General features: G+C 53.4%; 2 protein-coding genes across 9 annotated transcripts in view; both read right to left on the bottom strand.

Moving 5' to 3' along the window:
• The window catches only part of CNOT1 (CCR4-NOT transcription complex subunit 1), a 59,990-nt gene extending 46,724 nt beyond the window's left edge, over window positions 1-13,266 (bottom strand). For all 8 annotated transcript variants that reach the window (XM_040570991.1, XM_040570986.1, XM_040570988.1 and 5 more), the window contains exons 1-7: window positions 13,112-13,266; window positions 6,996-7,270; window positions 2,254-2,361; window positions 1,441-1,539; window positions 855-923; window positions 697-751; window positions 71-274 (exon numbers count right to left, since the gene is read on the bottom strand). In XM_040570991.1, the coding sequence (XP_040426925.1) occupies window positions 71-274; window positions 697-751; window positions 855-923; window positions 1,441-1,539; window positions 2,254-2,361; window positions 6,996-7,097 (637 nt within the window). In that variant the 5' untranslated portion in view covers window positions 7,098-7,270; window positions 13,112-13,266. The remainder of the gene's footprint in view (window positions 1-70; window positions 275-696; window positions 752-854; window positions 924-1,440; window positions 1,540-2,253; window positions 2,362-6,995; window positions 7,271-13,111) is intronic.
• A 788-nt stretch (window positions 13,267-14,054) lies between these two features.
• On the bottom strand, window positions 14,055-22,224 carry SLC38A7 (solute carrier family 38 member 7). Its single transcript, XM_040571264.1, has 11 exons — window positions 21,889-22,224; window positions 21,033-21,477; window positions 20,648-20,846; window positions 20,426-20,570; window positions 19,612-19,710; window positions 18,572-18,629; window positions 18,102-18,216; window positions 17,757-17,904; window positions 17,475-17,674; window positions 16,987-17,041; window positions 14,055-16,899 (listed from the first exon to the last, which is right to left on the bottom strand). The coding sequence occupies exons 2-11, from the start codon at window positions 21,297-21,299 to the stop codon at window positions 16,797-16,799; spliced, it is 1,389 nt and encodes a 462-aa protein (XP_040427198.1). The 5' UTR covers window positions 21,300-21,477; window positions 21,889-22,224; the 3' UTR covers window positions 14,055-16,796.
• Window positions 22,225-22,718: the final 494 nt, after the last annotated feature.

Genomic DNA, 22,718 nt, shown 5'->3' on the forward strand with positions numbered 1-22,718 from the left:
GACTGCAAGTTATAAAAGCCTATCTCAAAATCTGCATTTAGTCAGGCATCCAGAAAAACACCACACTTACCTCTACGTAATGTTTTGAGGAAAGCGTCAATTTGTTCCTGTCCCACCCCAAACGCTCCCTTCTGCCCAAAAAGGAGATGGGAGAGGAGAAGGTGCAGGACCTCTATTGCAATATCTTGGAAGCCACCTTCTTGATTTCCACTGACGTCCGCGTCAATGTAAGAGCGCAAAAGATCCGGGAGTTTCTGTTTGATGAACTGGGCAGCTTTTGAACACAAAAGAGACTCAAGTCAAAACCTGAAATTTCTTTTCAAGATGAAGACTCGTTTTAGTTTAAGTACCATTCTCTTACCCAGCGTTTGTTTACCACAAGCTGCAAGAGTTCCGATTTCAATAGAAACCTCACAATCCATACCCCTGAGCTCAGTATTAGTGGACAACTAAAAGGTAAGATATCACAGTATCTCAACTTAATTCATCATCTAGCACGTCATTCATGGAAGGGACCCCCACCTTCATATAAGACAAGATGACCAAGCTACCTATTGCCTCTCTCAAAATGCTCTTAGACTTCAGTAGCTCCCCTGATTGCAAGGTGATGCACGCAAACATCTCTCCGCCTCAAAAGTCCACTACTTACAAAGAAAAAAGATGTTCTTGCTACAATAGTTTGGAAGCTTTACTTACCAAAACCTCGTAGATCTGAGCTGAAAGAGTTCAGTAAAGCGAGACCAAATATCACCTGCAAACAATAAAAACAAACACCACAGTAAGGGGACTTCATCCTTTCCAACAAGCTCAGTCATAGAACACTGAAATATTTTGGAAATAAAATGTGCACCTACCTCTTGAACTTTACTTAATTTGATGACTTTACTCAATTGGGCAAATAAATGGGGTGAAGGCTTTAGACTCTGAAACAGGTAAGAAGAGTTAAAGAGAGCTGATTACATGATTAGTCTCATTTGTCATGTGGCAGGAAAACTACAGCCCATTTAAAGGTCTTTAATTTTAGTAACTGCTCTACTGTAGGTTAACACAAAGCCTATATTGGTAAACTAAGCATCTCTAGAACTATTTTTGGATACGTCTAGACTAAAAGTTTATTCCACATATCCCTCTATTAATCTATTTCAGCATTAAACCCCCATCATGGCTTTCATACTGAAAGAAACACAGGAGCACTGATCATTTATTTTGGTACTGTCTGCCAGAAACAAGCCATCAGGTACTAACATTAGATTAAGCTTTTAAAATTAGTTTTTAGTTATTCTGAGTGACTGAGTAACTAGCTCAGTTTAACAAAACAGAACTTCCACGCAAGCTCAATTTTTGAAGACTTTAACACAACTGATCTTAGCCATAAAAAAAAAAACAATAGGAAAAACACAAGGGAAAAACAGGAGGATCCTTTTCAACAAGCATACAGACCTTCTGATAGTGCAAGGGATTGTCAATGGCGTAGGACAGCGTCGAGATAAAGTTTGGTTTCGTAATCAGCGACGCACACTCCTGGATCAGAAATTGAGTCTGGAAAGAACAAAACTTGAACATTCATATTGTTTCAACACAGAACAAGACAATAAAGCTGCTTCTTTTCACTAAATGCAGTAGTACTAAATATAGGAAACCTTTAAGTCTTGCAAGTGCCTAAGTTCTCATCAGCACTCATTTAACTAGTTTCCTTCAGTCAAGTTCACTTAAGGTTTTGTTTGGTTTTCCCTCTAAGATTAAGAAAGTGACCAAACATTTGCATAAAATTGCAAAGAAAACTGATTTGCAAACATGCAACATTTCATTTTCTGTAAGCAACCTTACACACACGCAGTAGAGGATCTAAGAATATTTGGTTCTTATTTGTGAGCTAAAAAGTCTGTGCCAACACTGCTTAAGGACAAAAAACACTAACCAACACCAGACGAACCAGTTAGTGGACTGGGACAAAGTTTTCAGGAGACAAATACAGGCTTTCAAAGTAGAGCACTGTATGTGGTGAAAAGAGCAATTGTACTCGAGCCGCTTTTCCAGATCAAGGTATTTTAAGAGAGTCAAATAGCAACAATTTACTGCCCTCAGACTAGAGGACTGGCAAGAGCTGCTTCCAGTTGAAAAGCCAAACGTCATAGCAGTATTTTGCTCAAAGCTACTATCTCCAACCTCCCTTTGTGCTTAAAATAGAAATACCTGCAACAGGATTTGATAACAAGCAACATTAACAAGCAGCTGCCTCAGCACAAACTTTACCTGATGGAAATCTTTGCCACTGCTTTTACCATCGCCACTGAAATCCACGTGCGAGAATAGACAGCGTAGTAAATGCCTGTCTGCCTCGGGACCGTGCCTGTTCACAATCTGGAAAAAAAAGCATCCAAAAAACAACTCGGTAACAAACAGTCATTAGAGAGCATGATCTGGGACTAGCACTGTGGATAGAGCAGTACTTTGAGTGCTTAATACATGTGGAGTTTCAACAGAATTGAGAACGTTTCCCTTTTAATTAGTAACCTAGAAAACAAATCATTAAACCTATTTGCAAATGAAAAGCATAAAAAGATAGGAAAAGAATCTAGACACACGTCACTTTGAGAGAAGCCATGCATTTCACAGGTAGGGTTCTTACAGAAACATTAAGAGAGGGGGTTTTCAAGTCACTAGAGGATGATTTTATGCTTCTCTGCCACTAAAGCAGCCCAGAATCCACATGGTGCCATGGTCCTGCTTTCCCCCATATTTTTCCTACCTCTCCTGTGCCTCAGTGTACAAGAGTAGAGCCCTGAGACAGCCCGCATCTGTGTGCTACACCTACGTATTGGGAATTTCTCCCAGACAGGACGCTGTAGGGAACCTTCCTTCAGCTTGCAGACAGCTTCTACCTTGTCTCCTGGTCATGACTGACTGCCACTACTATTCCAGACCCTTTTTAGACAAAAAAGGAATACTATACAGTGTTTCCTGCCATATAAAAAAAATTAATTTCCCATTTGTTCATTAACAAACTTTAAAATAAAATTTCTGGGCTGCAAGCACTCAGCACATGACATTTCCCTTGTCCTTAGAGCTCATTCAGCCAAATTCCCTAGCTCGGTCTAAATAGGTGATTCACATTTGTTATTTTCAACATCTATTACTCATTATTAAATCCTAGTAACTCTACTCCATTTCTGTTAGTGTGCCCTACGATTTGCCTTTAGCTTAACTCCTGGGTACAGATCAGCCCATCAGCTTGCTGCCTGAAGCACCTTCAGGCTGTTTCAGCCTGCATTCATTTCTTTAAGCGTCACCTAACTGCACAGCATCACTCGTTTTCAGTAGAACCTAGAGCGGCAGAAGGTTCAAGACACTTCATCACCAGTAACTTGCTTTATTTGTCCAAATAACAGCAGCTAACGTCAAACCCAACCTCCATCTACCAGCAAAATTTGGCCATTGTTTCCACAACACGTGGAAGCACGCCCCAGCAGCTCTGCCCTGCACTGTGACTTCCTCCACCAAGTTCGGGGCTGCACCCTGCCACAAACATCCTCGTCTGCCGGTGGCTTCTTTGTGCAAAGGGCCAGACAGCGTTGCTTCAGGCTGCATCCGCTTCAGCTTCTCCGACGGCTCCGCTCAATTCCTCTATCGTTATCTGACCCCGTACTTCCCCTTCCCTCACAGGCTGCTCACTCCAGGGGCTGCCAAGTTTTGTTCGGCTGGGAAGGAACATCCGAGTTGGAGATAGCTCTGCATCATGACCAGGGGCTACAACATACACGCTCGTGATACATCGGCCCGGAGCATACAGCCCGCTTCAATCAGCTGACAGCGCCGTCCTCAGTGGCAGCCACCCCCCAGGATTAAGTGGGAAGATGCTCGGATTCATGCAAAAGGCAGCACAACAGAACTGACAGCAAGTTCTGAGCGAGCTCAGGCTTCAGAAAACAAGCAATTTGCTTAAACACCTCCAATTAAATATGTAGATTGAGAGATGGTAACCAGACCGGCACAAAACTGGATCAATCTTCTATGAGCTACTTGGTGCTATAACCAAGATGAATTCACGAAAGCAGATGGACGCCGAAGAGAACTGCACACACTGAAGCTATCAGCACAACATCTCCGCATCACAATTAGACTGCTGCCTCGTTTAGGAGCAACTTCTGAAGGTTATGCGTTTGAAAATTTAACGCACGGTGGGGGAAAGCGAAGGCTGGAAGTGCAGCGTAGCATTTTTCATCTCACTACACTTATGCAAAAGTTCTTCCAGGAAACAGAATAAGAACTGCTAGTTTTCCTGTAGGAAGAGCTGGAAGAACCCTTAGTTTGGCAGCCTGCCTACACGCTTCCAAGACGGTGTACCTGTTTCATAAAGTCATCTCTGAAGACTGCCTGCCCGAGGAAGAACAGCTGCCGCACCTTGTTTGCTGCTAAACACCGAAGGTTACAGCAGAACTCCTGTTTCAAGACAGCAGTTCAACAACAGCAGCACATTACTCTAATAAAGCAGAAGCCTGGCACTTTTTCAGGAAAAGGGTAAAGCATTGTCTGCACCATGTCATGAATCTGAGTCGAGTATACATTTACTTCCTAGTTAGTTCTGTAGCTTATTTCCAACTACATCCACGATATTCTAGGTATCAGCCTTCTGACAAAAGCAGCCCTGGAGGTGGCCCTCTGCTTTTAAGAGGCCTTGAGCACGCCAGTACCCAGCTCTTACAAGAAACCCGCCTGCTTCTGGCAACTGTGAAACCGAGCTCAGTTTTAATCTATAGGCAGCACGACTGCCAGCGCTCTTTCCCTAACAATTACAGAGGATGCAGCTTGAGTGCTAACGCTACTACGCCCTCCAAAAGACTCAGAGGAGCACAGTCCGGCGGCCCATAGCTGCTACTCCTACATCACGGTGCTGTTCGGGACAGGGAATCTGGCTGCATGGAAGAGGCTGAGGCACCCGACGCCTTCCAGGTGGCCCTGCTGGAGCAGGGTGCCACCGGGTGCCACCAGGAGGTCCCTGCCCACCCCAGCTGCTCTGCGATTCAGGATAAAGCTTGAACCACCCATATTTGGATTTAACATACAGAGACAAGTTGGATTTTGTTTAGGCAAACACAGGCTTAGCCCAGAAATAACTCTGCTTTTCAGCTCTGCTCAACTGAACGCAGACAGCTTTGCTTTCCTAGATGAACGTCCGCAAAGCCCTTCCCTGCTCTCCAGTCAGGCTCTCCTTACCACTGATTCAGGAAAAACAAAACCACAAAACCCATTTCAGAGGAAGCTGTTCTTTAGAATTCATCCTTCTGACAAATATATAGGAGATTCTTTTCTTAAATATACGTTCATTTTTTTAAAGCAGTCTTAAAGCATCACGTATGTTAAATGATGACTGAAAGCACGTTAAAGCAAAAATCAGTTGCTCGAGCTTTGCCACAGTTACACTCACTAGTGATGGATTCAAACTTGTCATTGTGGTCACAAGTGCAAGCTGGAATAAAGCCAGGAGCTCGAGCTCAGAGGCCTTTTTCACTAATCAGTTGTGAAAGGAACAGCTCCAAGCATGCCTTTCCAGTCTGTATGCTTAGACACGAACTTTGTAAAATTGAGTTATGCCAAAAATTTACACCAGGCAGCGTACTGTGAGACAAAGACAGTTAAAGCATGTACACACAACCTCCAACTATCTAAGGCAAAATTGCACAAGGAACCACAAAAGTAAAGCGATACTAGCAAGTTAAAAAAACACCAGGGATCAAGGAGGTTTTAGGAATTTAGTTTTGAAATCCTAGATCTGTGTTATAATCAGCTATACTCAATACAGCCTTCCCGCTGACTAGCTCGCAGTCTCTCAACACAGCAAGAGGCCTGGGGTGGAAAACAAGGAACGACCTGTCCCCATTTCAGAGATCTGCACTCCAGCTGAAAAGAAGACGGACCACGCCGCCTCTCAGACCCAGATGCTTATCGTGCTTCCCCTAAGTTTCCACGTCAAATCTGCAAGTTATAGCTCAGTCACACCTCGCTGCTGTTCGCTTACAGGACAGCAGGATCTCACACCCTTGCAAGTGCCGAACTTGCAAAAACATGCCGGCTGTACAGGAGTTGCAGAAGGTGGGTTCCATTTCCATGGCCCGTGAAATCATTTGAAGTAGCAGCACCGAGTACTGCAGGCATCGCCCCCCTCATCTCGGGGAAGCAATAAACACGCTTTTAAACAAGTCCGTTGTTACAGAAACTGACTCTGCTTACACCCTTTGGCCTCCAAATTTCATTCAAATCGCTATCGGACTGCACCGGCGTAAGAAAAAAAAGTTTAAGCAGCCCAGCAGCCTGCTGGGAACTGAACTAAACTAGTTTCTAAAACTGGCTCGGTAGCATTCACTTCCTCCTGAGTACTCTGCCCCAATAATGGTTTTCAGCCCATCCTGCAAGTCAGAGCTATTTTTGAAAGGGTCAGCTGAACCACAATTCTCGCTCAGATTTTGGATCTTTCTTGGTTTCAATACACAACTACCCTGCCTGCCTTCTGAAAAACCAGGGCCGACACAGTTCCCTTGGCTCCACCAGCGCGCCACACTCCTTTGAAGCAGGTAAGGAGCAAAAATCTTCCATCCAAAGCAAGCAAAAGTATTCAGATGAACAATTTTTTCAGTGCAACAACTCTGAACAGTAAACGTGTGTGGTTCCAACCCTCTGCCACCCAACTATGTTCTTAGGGAACTTCCAAAGTTGAAAACTTCAACCTGAAGGAGTTCAGGGAAGCTTTGTACACCATACTCCAAGAGCAGGAGCTAATCCTAACATGCAACCACTAAGTTATCCTGGTCTCAGCTCTGAAGGATGACTGCTGCTGTATTCCACCACTCGGCAAGTGAAACCAACAGGAACACCTCGGAGAAGCGAGCTGCGGTTCTTGGTATCGCGGTACAGAAACGTGCACGAGAAGAGAGAAACTCCATCCGACATTCCCATTGTTGCTTCCCAAAATTTCTTCCGCAGCATCGTTAGTTACTTACATGCTGTATTTCCTGCTGGCTGGCTCGGTAGTTTTTCTTGGTTAAATTGTCCACCAGGTAGCTGATTTGAGACAAGGCCAGCGAGAGCGAGTCAAGATTCATTGCTGGTTGGGGCGGAAGCAGGCGGCCGAGCCCGGCGCAAAATCACCATTATTCCCCTTTAGTCACCTCAGAGACAGGTTAATTTTTTTTCCCCCAATTAGCCTGTATCTGGTTGTGTTACTTTCTTCAGCTCTTCTTTCTCAGTTGTCTTCCTCTGTTCTGAAACATGGCACCTGAAAGACAAAAACTGCATTAGCTTCAAGTTCTGTAGCAACTTTACAGCTGCGCTCCAGGCACTGCTGTTACCTCGTCGCGGATCACTATCAGTTAAAATATGTTTTTCTTCCTTTTTTTTTTTTTGATTAAAAAACCTTTAAAATATTTACATAATATTAAAAAGCTCATGGTTTCTCTGCACGTTTTTATTTCTGGCAGAACACCACGCGGTGGAAACAAAACAAAAAACTCAGCATTATGCCTAAGGGCCTTTTCTTTTCTGCTTTCCTTTCCTTCGGAACAGGAAAATTCTGGGTTACCAAAGATGTTGAGAACACAGACATTTTTGATGGCTTAACTTATGTAAACTGTTCAATGTAACTATGTCTACAAGGAAGAAGCAGCATTATTAAGTTTTCACAACACCAGCTTTGCTGTTTTCACGCTCCCCGGCCACATTTATTCGTTTCTGCGTTTTGCCAGCCTGAAGGAGCTAGCAGAGAGTCAGAAGAATGCCCACCCTTTCAGCACTGCGAGTACGCAGAAAATGAGATGCACAATAAATGAGATACCACACAGCAACAATCGGGGGTCACAATCAGTCAAGGCAACAATCACAAGTTTATAGGAAAAGCACGCTTTTCAACCATTTCTGCGATATTTTCCCTCGCTGCTCTCAAAGTAGCATCGCACTCAGCCGCCCGCACCAAAACAAGGGATTGTGAATGAGCAACACGCGCCAAGAGCTGCAATAAACTAACCCTAACATTTGGCTTACACGGAAACAGCTTTCCAGCGAGCAAGAACAGCAGAGCTTGCCAGCTTAATAAATTTCTCTGAGAACACAGAACTTGGCACTTGACATCTCGTCTGTTAAATTACAGATTGCCAACGCGATAAAATCGCATCCCAAAGCGAGTCCTGCACAGCCAACAGTCGGAGGAGGCTCAGAGGAAGCTGGAAGCTGCTCTGGGAAGCAGCTCTGCAATTTGTCAGGGCTGGAAGCACGCTGGAGAGTCACTGTTGTGAAGCTCTGCTCGATCAGGATCCAAAGGTCACCGGGCTTCTTGCCAGGAGTCTGAAGATGCCCATTTCGAATAAAAACTATTTCTTTGTGCCCTGGTTGCACGGCCGAACCCCCAGCAGACGACTTCAGTGCCCCTGCCCTGCTGGATCAGGCAGGTGAGGCGTCAGCCCGACACCCGTGCTGCTGCTGGGGCAGGGCAGGGCAGCGAGCCCTGCACGAGGCGAGGGGAAAGGGCTGTGCCGGGAACAGGCAGCACTCACGGCCCTCCTCATTCCTCACAAGGCATTCACTCACACTCGGAGCTGTTACTTAACACCTGCCTGCACTTTTAACCATTTTTCTCCTACCGTACTGGGAAGGACGCGCACAGGGTGTAGCTTCAGTGGCAGCAAGGTGCTTCTTGGAAGGACTAGCGAGGTTACACATGGCACCTTGGGGGGAAGCGTGCTCCTCTTCATCCACAGAGGACAAAAACCATCAGGAACAACAAATTCTGTCACGGGGGATGAAGAGTCTTCCCATTTTTTTTTAAGGAAAAAAGTTAGCCGACTTCTATTATGCCACAGAAACCCGCGCGTATTCCTAGAGGCTACAGAAGATCCCACCTATGCAAAAAACCCCTAGGTCTTATGACAAAATTTTTCAAACTAACACGGAACACCTTCTTTAAGATTTCAAAGACAAGCTAGTAGTGTTATAAAAGAATTTCGTAACACGTTTAAAACTGCAGCAAGAAAACTTTCAGTTCTTATTTGCGTACATCTGGCAGGCTCACTCACTACTTTTACCTACAGGTTTTTAACTCTAAAAGTTTTGTACGAAGGGGGGTGGGCACACAAGTTACCAGGTTTCCCAGGACAGTACCTGACTGTTTTCTGTAAACAATAACTTAGTTTTAGAAAGCATCCCTGGACTAAATAGCAACTTTAAAAAGTACCACTGGACACTGCAGGTACACGCTGTCCAAGCAGATCTCACAAGCAAGGTTTAACATACTGGACCAACCTAAAGCTTCTGAAAGTATCTGTTCAAAAACAAAGAGAGCACCAAAGCCACGGTGCTTCCACCTGTAAAGCCCACCAAGCACCACAAGCAGCTAGCACGGGGAACCCAGTCCCTCTCAGGGCACTCGATTGCAGCAACAGCCCGGTACAGGCTCAAGAACAGGACCCACGCCAGAGCTCCAACTCGGTCACTCTGACAACAGTTACTGAAGTTTGAGAGCTTGCCTCTCTGGCCACTAGGAAAAAACACCGAACATTTCTCTGGGTATTGTTCCTCAGACTGAAGCAAACAGCGCAGCATCGCACCTACCCCACCCCAAATCAAGCGTTTAAGCCCTGGAGCTGGGCAGCAAACCGTTCTCCTCCAAGAAAAGCGGAGACCACCAACCCTGCGTGCTGCAATCCCGCGGAGGCACGACCACCATTCCCGCTAATTGCTAAGTCCGGCAGTGCCACGGGAGATCCCACGTCCGAGTCAAACCTGGGTTTTCCCTCTCAGGGAGGCAGAGCAGACCCTGCAGCTCAAGGACAGAGCACGGTAGCTGAGGGAGGTAGCTTCCTATTTACGTCGTAAATACACAGCTTCTGTGAGCCGTACCCCAACACCCAACCAGCCTGCAGCTCTCTCAGCACCAGACCAACAGCATCTCAAAGTTTTGAGCAACCTACCTTACCGTAGCGCACACAACTCCGAGTAAGGGAGAGCTGCCAGGAAAGCAGAAGTGCATACAGGTAGCTCCCTGGCTGCTCAACACGAGGCTAAACTTCAATTTCTGCAGCGCTGATTAAGGAAGCTATGAATGCTATGCAAAGCAGACTTTATTTTTAGATGCATATATTCTTAGTGGGAATGAATCTCCCTACCCTGGCCTCAGGAATTCAAGGAGCTCTCCGTGCACGGGGCACACTTGCCGTCTTCACAGGTTCAGAAAATCTGAGCCTCGGCCAAAAAGACTAGACCAAAAATTTAAGTTTGCTGACAAAATCAGCAGCTTTCAATTACAGCTCCTACCACACAGTAATGGAATAAGGTATCAGACACAGGACTCGGGAGCTCTTATTCACACGTTAAACCATTACCATTTTACATTGTGCAACACAGCAGATTTTTAAGAGGTAGAAAATACTTGCTGTAAGCCGGAACACTTTCTAAGGAAATCAATGGGCCATCCACACAACATTTGGCAGGGGAGAAGCTTCAGCTGATCCTCTTCAACAGGGCAGAGCTCTGCTAGGTTACTATATCATAAATACAATACAATTCAAGGCAAGAATCCCAAAGCTCAAAAGACAGAAGACCACTACGTAACCAGTAGCCAGGTTTGACTAAAACACTTCCAGCCAAAAAACCTGATGCAGATCTCTAGTTGTAACTACGCCTCACTGCTGAGGATGAGGGGAACAAACCTGAGGTCCTCCACGCATTCAGGAACAACCTTATGAAGAAAGTAACTTCAAAATTACTTTAAGCCAAACGTTGGATTTTTTTAATATTATTTTTGCAGAACTAAGTAACTACACTCCCTTAGTTCCAAGAGCTGTAAAGACTTCAGGCCACGTGTACTACACGTGGAGGATAAAACAGCACAAGTGACAGAGCAGCAACACAGTCACTGACTAGGTTCTGAACTCCTGTCACAAAACATCATACAGAACACACTAAAAGTGCCACCACTAAACTTGTCCTCCAGAACACGGACTCTTACCCGCTTCTTCAAATCCATGCACCAAAAGAACACACAGGAGAGCAGCACACCTCTCAGAAGCCTCACGTGAGAAGTGCTCCAAGGGGGAACGAGGGTTTTGAATCCCGCTGCAGTTAAGTTAGACTACTGGATGTCATTTCAAAATCTACAGGGAAAAACCTTACGGCGTAAGTCAGGCAAAGAGTGAAATAAGCTACGGAATAATTTGCCTGGCTCAAAGGTAGGTGTTTACACAGCAGAACCACCCAAATATTCCACTTACTGGAAGACTGCACACAATTCCAGTCAACTGGAAGCCACTAATGCTGGTCAGACGCATTAATTTTAGTTTCCACAGCGTGCTTGAGCTAAGCACGTATGTTTTTGCCACTAGGTTAAGGCCAGCTAAGCTTCAGGTCTGGAACCTACCTCAAAGACGTCAGGCAAGCATCATGACATGGCAACTTCAGGCATTTGCACATCTCAGCGAGGAATGTTTACAAACATCCAAGCAACTCTGACTTCCTACTTCCCCTTCAGTCAAACACTGCAGGATAAAGCTTCCACTGGAGGTAAGGACCTGCTCTCAAAAGCTTTGTGCTGCTTTACCGTCCGAAAAGACTTTTAGAACAGTTCAATACTGCTTCAAAGAGGCAAAGCAGAACTACAACATCCACAGAACATAAGACAAATCTGGCTAGAATAGCCGTGTCCTCAGCCACGAATCTCAGTGGTAAGAATTCCCTACACTACTTCGTGATGCCTGTTCACAGGGTCACAGAATGTCACTATCCACGTTTCCTAAGGTATGCTTGCATAACTCCCCTTCCATGTACTCACTGTTTAAAACACCAATAGCAGCTACTTCAGCATGACTTAAAAATGTGTTAGATATCTAGGAGCACTACGTTAGAAGAACAGAGAATTAGGTATTTCTAATGTCTAAAATAAGACATGGAGATGGCAAACTTGCTAGGAGTTTGGCTTTGAGAAACCAGGTCAAGAGGATCAGTAGTTAACAGCATGCTTAAAAGCATAAGGACAGAAAAACTAAGAAAATAAGACTTGAGAAAGAACAAGTCTATGTACTACCAGCTACGCTTGCTTCCTGTTTGTAACAGTCACCTCACCTGGGACTTATCCCACCTATAATTTAAGTCAATGCCAATGTAGTTACCTTAGAAACAGGAAACACTTAAGTTATGTGCACTAAGAATGACTTGTCAGGAGTCACGCCTGTTTTGTTACCTGCTTTAGGAAAAAAAAAGGCCAAGTTCCACCGAGAGCAGATGTCATGCTTCCTTCTCAGATGTTGGATTCACAAGCAGACACCCCCTAAACTCATCTCACACCAACAGATAAACTATCTGGCTCTGTGATTTTTTTGAATATTATCTCAGTTCGGTTGTAAATAAAGGCCAAAGACTGCCCAAACAAGTTGTTGACGGTCTGTTGGTGGTTAGGGCTGCTCGCTAACCTGCCGGTACAACAGAACACGGGGCTCCTCCCGAGTAGCAACGACTTCAACGGAGCTACCTGCGACACGGCGGCGGCTGTCGGATCGTCCAACTGTTGATGTTTTGCACTGCTGGCAGCCCCGCTTTTCCCACGCACGCGTCCACCTGGCTGCACGGCACGCCTGTAACCGCAGCACAGCGCCGAGGCTCTCCCCTGAGGTCCTCCCCACGGGGCTGCCGCCGCGGTGCTGCAGCCGCCCGCACGTTACCTGCCCTCCCGGGCGGGTCCCAGCAGCGCGGACCCTGCGGAGGCGCCGCCGGGCCGGGCTCACGGCGGGCCCGGCACCTGCAGCCCCCGGCCCTCACAGCTCCCTCACAGCTCCACCTGCCGCCGCCAGCGCCGCGGCGGCGGGCGGGGAGGCGAGGCGGAAACCCGCAGAGCCGCGGCTCGGCCGTGCCCCCGGGGAGCCTCCCCCCGGCACCGGGGCTCCCGGCGGCGCGCCCCGCCCCAGCTCCCGCGGCCCGGCCCGGGAGGCCCCGGCCCGGCCCCTCAGCGCCTCGGGGCGGCAGCACCGCGGGGCCAGGCCGAGGCCCCGCCGCCCAGCCCCGCACCCTCCGGGCCCGGCCCGCCTCGGCCTCGGCCCCCGGTGATCCCGGAGCCCCCCCCCACGCCGCCGGGCCTCACCTGGGGGCCGCCTGGGGCCGGAGCGGGGCGCGGGGGCCGCGGCCTCTGTGCGCTGGGCTCCGCCGCTCCGCTACAAAATGGCGGCCGGGGTCGCGCGCTCACGTCGCGGCCTTTCCCCTCCCCCGTCCCCTCGCGGCACGGCAGCGGGAGGGGGAGGTGGGGGGAGGGGAGGGGCGCGCTGAGGGCCCGCCCGCCCGGCCGGCGCTCCTCCAATCGGAGCGCGGCTCGCCGCGCGGCTCGTCCAATCAGCGCGGCGCGGCCTCGAGGGGACGCTCCCCCGTCCTCCCCCCGCCCCGCCCCGGCTCTCCGCGCGGAGAGGGCGCCGAGCTCTGATTGGCCGCGCGGCTTCGGCCAATGGGGGCCGGCTGGCGCCTCGGGCGGAGCATGCGCGCCGACGGCCAACCAGCGCCGGCAGCCGAGGCGAGGGCCGCCCAGGACAGCCAATCAGCGCGGGGCAGGAAGAGGAAGCGGTGGGGAGCGCCAAAGGGCGCGCGGAGTCAGGGGGAGGGGGAGCAGCGGCGCCCCCCCCCCCCCCAAGTGGTGCAGCCCGACCCCCCCACACACCGCAGTGGTACGGCCCGCGCGGCGCCCCCCGCGCAGGGCAGTGGTACGGTCCCCTCAGCGCCGGCCGCCATTTTGTGTCCGCCCGCGCTGAGGCGGCGCCGGACGAGGGGAGCGTGCGGCCGTTTGTCACCTCACGGGACACGGCAGCGCCCCGCCGGGCCCTCACGGCTCCGGGCTGCCCCTCAGGCGGCTCTGCCAGGCCACACGAGCGGTGGGAGCCCGTCCCCGGGCTGTGGGGGCTGTGGGGACGGGGCTGAGGGGCGCGGGCCCGGCCCTGTGAGGGCTTCGAGGCGCCCGCCGCCCCCCTGTCACGTCCTGTGCCGGGGACAGCCCCGCGCGAGCAGCCCCGCGGTGTGCAGAGACCACAGGGAGCCACACGCACCACAACTGCACGTTTATTGAGGTCATCCGCGTTCACAGGTAGAAAAGATGTACAAAGGCCAGAGTTTGTAAACAGTCACAGGAGGGGTAAGGCAGACAGAGAAACGGCCACGGCCCTGTGTTACCCCATGCCAGGGCCGCAGGCACCCCGGGTCTCAGACACGGGGACGTGGGATGACAGGGCCTGGTGTCCCCCGTGTGCGCAGGTGGGAAACAGAGACACGGGGCACCTGTGGCTGAGTGCTGCTGCTGCCACTTCCACCTGACCAGGCTCGGGGAGAGGAAATCGAGCAGCATCTCTGGTTACCTGCACTCCCACGGAGACACAACACATGTCCTGTAGCCCAGCTGCAGCCCAAGGTGATGCTGAGCCGGGTTTTCGAGACCAAAGTCCCCGGTGAGCACCCCAGCCCCGCACCTGGGCTCTCCTTCCTGCTCAGAGCCCTCCTGCTGTTAATGCAAACCCAACAGAGCCATCAAGGATGCTCATCCACATTTTTTTTTAAACACCAAAAAGTTCTTCGAGCTCCTGCCCTTAGGCAGGAGCCAGGAGAAGCATTGGGAGCAGCCTGTGCCTGCAATGTTCGCACTCCCGTGTGGAGCACAGATGGCCTATATGACACCCATTAACCCCAGGCCCCACGGCTCCTTTCACCTCTTGTTCTCATCCTGCAGAAGCAAAGTGTTTGCTCACGTACACCGCATCCTCTGTCCTCCCTCAAGCTCTAGAGAGCTCCGCACAGCAAAACACTTCTCTGTTCCCAGGCAAGCACACAGGTGACACAAATGGGGGGTCTGCTGGAGTCTGTTCTTGTCAAAGCTGAGGGCGCAGTGGTTGGAGCTACCTTGGAGGAGCTTGAGGGACACAGTACTTCACATAGTCCCTCAAAACAATTTATTTGGGGTTTCTTTCTCATTCTCCATCTGGATTTCCCCCTCTTATCTCAAAGAGTGGCGGGGAATACTCAAATTACAGAGCGGGATCTGGGAAGAAACATGCATTGGGGCGAAGAGCCTTTCCCTGAAGCGCAGCGGGCCTGCCAGAGTGGGGCCAGCCCCACTGCGCTGCCTGGGAGCTGCTGAACGCCGCAGCCAGGCTGAAGCCACCTCTTGTCAGAGCACATTTATACACCGCAAGCACTGGTAGGGAGAGGTCACACGCTGCCACGAGGACGTGCCCATGTGCTGTCCTCTCACCCACCGCCGGCTGGTCACAGAGGGAAAGGAACGCAGTAAGGGCTACGTCAACGTGTCACGATTCACCTTCCCACCACAACGGGCTGGGCCAGGTCCCACACCTGGGAGCACTGCTCCGAGACATGTACAAGGATATTTACACATCAATCCCTCTCTCCCCCAGGGATGTAAAAACCAAGTATCAAGGGACTTTAAAGTCTGAACAAGAGCAGTTGACTGCTGAGATTTAATTACCCCCAGCCGAATCTGCAGCTGGAGGAACTGCTAAACCCAGAGAAGGATCAAGGAGCAGAAGTGAAACTTTCCAGAAAGGCTAAGCAGAAACCGCCCAGAGCAACGACAGCCAGATATGGTGTAAACAACTGAGGGAACAATGTAAAATGGATTAACGCCGACTGCTTTATCCCTGAAGCATCCCTTAAAACCTACACCTGGCCCATTCCTTGGACACCCACCCCGGAAGAACAGGATTTGAAATTCAGAGATGAGCTCAGCTCTAGCGTAGTGTCTCCAGCAGGTCGATGCAGTCACAGCACCTTCTCTAGTGAGTACCAAGCCCCTGCCAGGAGGCTGGGCTGGCAGTGTAAACATTGCACCGGCCTGTCGCTACCCGGTGTCCTCCTGATCCTCCTCCAACAGCACGTTAAAACCAGGCTCAGTGTGGTGTTCCCACTTTCAAACGGAAAGTGCAATCCAGACAGAGGAAAATGGAAGAGGAACCCCTGCCAGCACTGAGCTAGGACAGAAGACTGGCGAGATGAGCCACAGGAAAGCAAAATTCAAACCGAACCAAACACTTGACACAGAAGAGGACTACAGGGCTGTCGCCCTGTCTAAGCTACTGGGTATAAGGTGGTGGAGGAATTGCCACACTCATGCGCAGTGAAACCTGTTTGCTTTCCAGATTACTGAACTCAGCTGGGGCCCACCACTGCTCAGTGGGGCAGAGCGGCCTTTGCTTTCTGCCAAAGGAGAACTCTCCCTTTTTGCAGAGGCACCATTTGTTTTACATTCTGACCACGGCACACCCTCACCGATGGCAAGTTACAGCATGATTACTAATTCCCTTTATGCAAGACGCTGTCTCCCTCCAACACTGTAGTGAAAACAAGGACATTAAGCTGTCAAAGTGCTGGAGAGGAGTTCCCCTGACACAGAGTGTGCTTTCCTGTGCAAACCCCAAACGTGATCCCTTAGTGATGTCTACCCCGGAGGGGCAGAAAGGATTTGACCTGGATGTCAGCACGGAGCGAGCGCTGATCTCCACCGTCACGGCGCTCCTCTCCGCTGAGTCCGAGGTCTCCTTGTAGTGATGCTCCGGCTTCACCAGAGAGTCAGGACTGAGGAGGCAAACCTGACTGCCTGGTGCGTTAAGACAGTGAGATACGAGTCCCTGCAGGGCTCTTTCAGCAAAGCCCCAGATTTCAACATTCTTCATGGATGCTCCCAATATACCAAAATCTTTTCTCCCCACTCCCCCTTGGTCCTGGAGCAGGAAATCTGCTTCCCCGTGGCAGCAGCCCAGCCCAGCCCGGAGAAGGCGTCAGGCTGTGAGATCCACAAAGATGGCATTGGCAGTGGTCTGTCCGAAGATGAAGGCTCCGAGGGTGACCATGAACACCCCATAGCTGACCTGGGCCCACCAGCTGTGGACGCACAAGGACAGAGTGCGTTTTAGATGGGACCTTCACTACAAAATCCGCAGGGGAAGCAGGGAGAGGGAAGCACATTACCTGACTGCCCTGGTTTCTTGGATCTCGGAGAGTTTGGCTTGAATCAGGCAGAGCCCTGAAACGGAGAGGAGGCAGATTAAACCCAGATGAGGACTGAACAGACACCCTGCAGGCCAGGGAGCTGAGCTCCCTCTGAAGTAAGGGCTGCCCTGTTGAGGGCAGGAGGGACAAGTTCTCTCCTATTTCTCCTCGGCTTCTTCCAGCCCACAGGAGATGTGCCCCAGGTCAGCCCTGGCCAACTCCCAACCTGCTCTAGAAAGGGTCTGCCTTTGAAAGGGTCAGCATGTTGCTGGCTGGGATATGAATTTTCCCCCCAGTCCTCACCTAGCCCCCTGCCTCTCCTACTCTCCCAGTTATGGAGCAGAGAGATCAGTGAAACCAGTGGTTCTTCTTGCTCCTGTGTCCCCTTCCTGTCCCCTCCCTCTCTGAGATACGAGGCCAAGAGACCTCCACTCTCCACGGGGCACCCCAGGACGACAGCGCGGTACCTGGAAAGACAAAGATGAAGCAGGCGGCCAAGCCCCCGATGACGGAGATGACTTTTCCGATGTCAGGGATGAAGAGAGCCAAGAGAAGAGTCAGCAGGAACCAACTGATGGTCTGAAGCAGGCGCCTCCTCCGTTCCCGAACCACGTCCTCCTCTACCGTCACCCCGGTGTAGCGGAGCCAGAGGCCCTCCAGAACGGCCCTGCGGGCACGGACCCGGGGAAGGAGGCTTCCAGCAGTGCCCCTCCTGCCCACACCAGCCCCCGCCGCCGCCCTCCGCTCACCGGCCGCAGAAGTGCAGGATGGGGTAGGACGTCAGCACGCACAGGATGATGAAGGCCCGGGCGAGGGCGACGGGGATGTCATCGGAAGGGTAGGAAAGCAACACGTCCTGGTCCACGCTGGCCCCAAACGTCAGGAAGCCGCAGACGCCTGCCGGAGAAGGGCACAGTCAGCAGGGGACAGGGAAAGAGCCTCCTGCCCTTGTAGGGATGCAGCACGGGACACCGTGGTTAGATAATTCCCTCCCTGTACCTCTGCTGCCCAGAGGATCTCCGTCCTCCAGGAGCTCGCAGCCCCCCCAGGACCACGCCGTAGCCACAGAAGCCACCCGGGGTCCCCTCACTTACCAGTGCCTGTATAGACAAAGAGAGCGATCACCATGGCCGCTGTCACCACCGCTCCCCAGGTCTTCACCTCCGGCTGCTTCATGCTGTTAAAGACGGGCACGCTGCTCACGTGGCACTGCCGGAGACACGAAGAGAGCGCGGGGACACGCGATGGGCTGAGCTGGAGCACCGGGAGCCGCGCAGGACCCCGTGCACCACACGCAGCCGTGGCAAAGCTCTACCAGTGATGTGATCCCCCAGGTTTGTTGCTGGAGAAGGCAGTGGGGGCAACAGGATTAAATGGGTCCACCTCTCCCCCACCCTGCTCACAAACCAGCTCTTTGCCCAACAAAAAAACCGCTCTCCTCCTGCCAGGCTGGATCATACCAGGGACACAGGGCAGGTTTTGGCTGAATGTGCAGGGAAGTGTCCCCGGACCAGGCCAGTCCCCGTGCCAGGCAGGAAGCGGAGCACCTGGCTTGTGGCCGTACCTGGAACCCGAAGCAGATGGTGGGCATGGCGTTGAACACAGCCATCCAGGTGGAGGGGCTGGGGAGAGAAAGAGGCACTGGTCAGAGCCGGGGGCACTTGGGAACGGGTTTGTGACTCTGCTGGTCTGCCCCCTCCTCGGCTGCCAATTCTTCCCACCTGGGACAAGGCCTTTGCATGCTAAAAAGTGATCTAAACTTTGCTCTGCCTTAAAATCCCCCGGGCAGTTGTCCCCGCCCACACCAGGTCCAGAAGTGGCCCCACACCATGAGGGGACAAGCCACGCCGGCAAAGGAAATAACCAAAAATCACACTAAGAGAGACACAGACCCCTTATTTCCGGGTGAGTACGGGGGTACGGGAGCTAAAAGTGACTCAGCTCTCCTCGAAACCTGTGAAGGAGCTCTGGAAACGCAGGTGTTTGGGACAGCAGGATCCCCTGGCAGGGCCACCATGGATCAATGCCTCCAGAGATCCCCCAGGGACTGGGACCACATCTCTGGGGTCCTCAGTGGGAGGCTGAGCCCCCATGGGACCCGGGGCTGGCAGCCACCCTTCACAGGCTGTCACACGCCGTGTCGGCTGTGTCCTGTTAGTGTCCCCCCTTGTCCCCAGGTGGGCTAGCCGGACAGCTCGACCTCTCTCCATCCCTGTCCTTCTGTCCCCTGTGGTCTCCTCGGTCCCAGCTGTCAGAGTCCACCCCCTCCCCAACAGCCTGCAAGACGTTTGCACTGGAGGCAGATGGGGATTCTCTGATGTCTGACAAGGGTTCAGCTCAGGCTGTAGTGATGTGGAAGGAGACGAGGACCAGGACAGGATGCCTCCAACAGGCCTTTCTCTGCTCCTTCACCACCTGCTCCCAGGAAACATGCAGAGATGCAGCCACTTGGGAGCTTCTGGCAGCAACATGCAGTTTCTCTGGGACCTGGGACGGGACCTAGCAAGGATCTGTCCTCAACCTTTGCACCCCTCGCTCACGAGTCCCTGCCTGGCTCTGCAGTGCGATCAGGGTCACCGCCAGCACCACATCTCCTGCACGTACCTGGTGGGGATCTCCACAGGCACAAGCTCCTTGTCGGGCCAGATGTACTTGATGATGATGACGGCAGTGACGTACCACGTGCCAATCACACTCAGAGAGCTGCAAGAGGGGACAGTAAGTCCATCAGCGTACTGCCTCCCAGCTCTGAGAACATCTGAGAGTCTCCTCCCAGCACCTCCAGCCCCATCCTTCCCCCTGCACAGCCCAGACCACCCAACCCTTCCCATCGGGATGAGCCCTGCTCTCCTCTTCCCCACAGGAATACACCCGGCAGCGTCACCCGCTGTCCCCACACAGGCACCAACGGAACCCCACCACGACGAGGGACTGTGCTGTGCAGCTGGGAGCAGCAGCTGTGCTCCAGCCAAAGGAGAGTGCTGACCCTGGGCTTTGGGAAAGAGATGAACGTTAAAGAAGCGGCTATGGTGTTTCTGTGTCCAGCTCCAGCAGGGCAGTTACACCAAGATGTTTGGTGGAGTGGCGCTAACCTGCAGACCACCCAGCCCAAGGCCCTGGAGACCCTTATGGGCTCTCCCTTCTGCAGGGTGCCCAACTCCGAAGACAGGGAACGAAGCAGCTGGAAGCTCTTCCAAGGCTCCTCTGGAGAGCACAACGGAGGGACACAGGCCCTGGAGAATTCTACTGCGGCTGGGGAAACCGAGGCAAGGAGGAGATGTCTGACACCCCAGGGGTTAGCGGGCAGATGAGTGCTAGAGCCACGCTGTCTCCACTCCCTGTCCCCTGGGCCCCTGCTCAGGTGGGCGCCAGCTGCCCCAGGCGGTCAGCCCAGCCCTGCGGGGCTCCCGTCACCCACCTGGCGTACTTCTGGAAGCCGATCTCCTTGGGGATGGAGAGGGGCAGGATGAGGAGGAAGGCAGTGATGCTGATGGTGAACTTGCGGTCGGTGTACCAGCGGCTGCTCCCCGCTTCCTCAGGCTCTGTCACCAGCGCAGCGATGACTGTGGGGACAGATGGGTTGTGCCGCTTGCCCCTTCCAGAGGAAGGCAGGCAGCTCGTTGCTCCTTGGGACACTTACTCTTGTCCTCCTGGTCTCCGATAATGATGAGGAAAGCGATGCAGGTGCCAAAGGTGTAGACGGCGATGGCCACCTCGCACAGCACGCCCGGCACCTTCCCGCACACTGCCCACACGACCTCTTGGTACGTCCGCTCGTTGCTGGCCTGCGAGCAGTACGCCAGGATGACCAGGCCCCCGATGATGAAGATCAGCATGCACTGGGGTGGGAAGAGGAAGCGAGAGCACACAGTGAGGCAGCGGCACGCCGAGGTCAGCAGAGCCGCCCCAAACACCCAACATCTCCACTGTCCCTCAGAGGTCCTACCCTGCACCTCACAGGGCGCTCCGTGTCCCACCCGGCCCCTCCAGGCCTGGACAAGGGGCTCTCCCCTCCTGTCTCTCACCATCTGCAGCGCGATGCCCGCGGCCACGCCGCCGGCCATGTTGAAGGCGGCGGGGAAGTTGAGCAGCCCAGCCCCGAGGGCGGCGTTCACCACGATGAACACGGCGCCCAGCGCGGACGTGGCCCCCAGGCCGCTGCCTTGGCTCTCCCCGCTCTTCGGTACCGTCTCCACGCTGGGGCTCTGCAGGAGCCTGGCCCGTTCCCCAGCATCGGCGCTCCACTCCCAGTCCCTGTAGTCACTGTTGATGCTCCCGGTGGCCTGAGCCATCTTCTGGCAGGACCTCTCCCTTGCAGCGCGGCACTCACGTCCCACTAGTGTTCTCGCACCGGGCTCAGCCGATCACCGTGAGGAGCGTCCCCAGCCAGCGCTGGATCCATCAGGCACGGGGACAGCAAACGGCCAGGCTGGGACCACAGCAGCGCAGGATCCGGGCGCTTCACTGCTCCTAGAAGGGGACAGGGAAGGACACGAATGCGCTAAGGATTATTGGGAAACTGAGTCACACCTCGGTGGTGTGGAGGAGCAGGCAGGAGGGTGGGTGCCCCCGGATCAGCCCTCCCGATGGACTTCAAAAGACTGCAGCCACCAGGGACACGGGACAGGCGGCAGGGGAGGAGATCCACGTCCTCTGGTGGCACACCAGTCCCCGGGGGACAAACACACGGCCGGCCTGACCTGGGGCCACCCCAAAACCCTCCGGCCTACAGCCTGCGTTAACGAGGGACAACGTGGGCTGACAACCGAGCGGGGCAGACAGAAAACGAGCTCCCTGCGCCCCAGCTTGGGGTCCCAGCACCTGGGCACCCTCATTTCAGCAGGGGTGCTGTGCGGTGGAGGGCGCGGGCGGAGAACTCACCTCTGGTCCGCCGAATTCGCGGTGAGGCCGCTGCCGCCGGACGGTGTCAGAGCCCCGGTCGCGGTGCTGGGCCTCCTCGCGGGCCGCCCGTCCTGCAGGCGCCAGACCCGCGGTCACGGCTTCCCGAGCCAGCCCCGATGGCTGCAAGCGCTGCACGAGTCGCTGCGTGCCTGGGGGTAAAGCCCGAGCCCGGGGCCTCAGCGAGCCCCGGCACGCGGGGCAAAGCCGGGCAGCCCCCGCGGCAGCGGGCAGCCTCCCATCCCGGGGCGCCTCAGCGGCCGGCGGGGAAACGCCCGGACGCGGGGACGCGGGGCCCGGCCCCTCCCGGCCCGGCTCGCCCTGCCCCCGGTCCCGCTCCCGGTGCCGCCCCCGGCCCCGCCCGCAGCCCCGCAGCCCCCGGCCGCCCGCTCACCGCGGCCCCGGGCCCGGCTCGGCGCCGCGCGGCATGCCGGGGGTTGTAGGCCGGCCGCGCGGAGCCGCCCCGGCAGCCCCGGCCCCGAGGCGGCGCTGAGGGGGGCTGAGGAGGTGCTGGGGCACCGGGCGAGGCTGAGGGGGCCGGGGGTGGTCGGCAGGGGGAAGGGGAGGCTCAGGGAGACCTCGGCGCGGCATTGCAGGGCTTCAAGGGGCTCATAACAAGGGTGGAGGACTCTTCCATGACAGGACGAGGGGGGAGTGGGCTTAAACTAAAAAAAGGGAGGTTTAGACCAGACATTGGGAGGAAATTCTTCGCTGTAAAGGTGGTGAGGCACTGGAAGAAGCTGCCCAGAGAAGCTGAGGATGCCGCATCCCTGGAGGCGTTGGACACCAGGTTGGGCAACGCCCTGGGCAAG

This window comes from Cygnus olor, chromosome 12 (genome assembly GCF_009769625.2).
Source record: "Cygnus olor isolate bCygOlo1 chromosome 12, bCygOlo1.pri.v2, whole genome shotgun sequence".
Classification (NCBI taxonomy): Eukaryota; Metazoa; Chordata; class Aves; order Anseriformes; family Anatidae; genus Cygnus; species Cygnus olor.

Coding starts and splice junctions, on each gene's coding strand:
- SLC38A7 (XM_040571264.1), bottom strand. CDS start 21,299: ATGGCTCAGGCCACCGGGAGCATCAACAGTGACTACAGGGACTGGGAG. Junction 18,630..19,611: donor CCTGTGGAGATCCCCACCAG/GTACGTGCAGGA, acceptor TTCTCTCCCCAG/CCCCTCCACCTGGATGGCTG. Junction 18,217..18,571: donor CCATCTGCTTCGGGTTCCAG/GTACGGCCACAA, acceptor TGTCTCCGGCAG/TGCCACGTGAGCAGCGTGCC.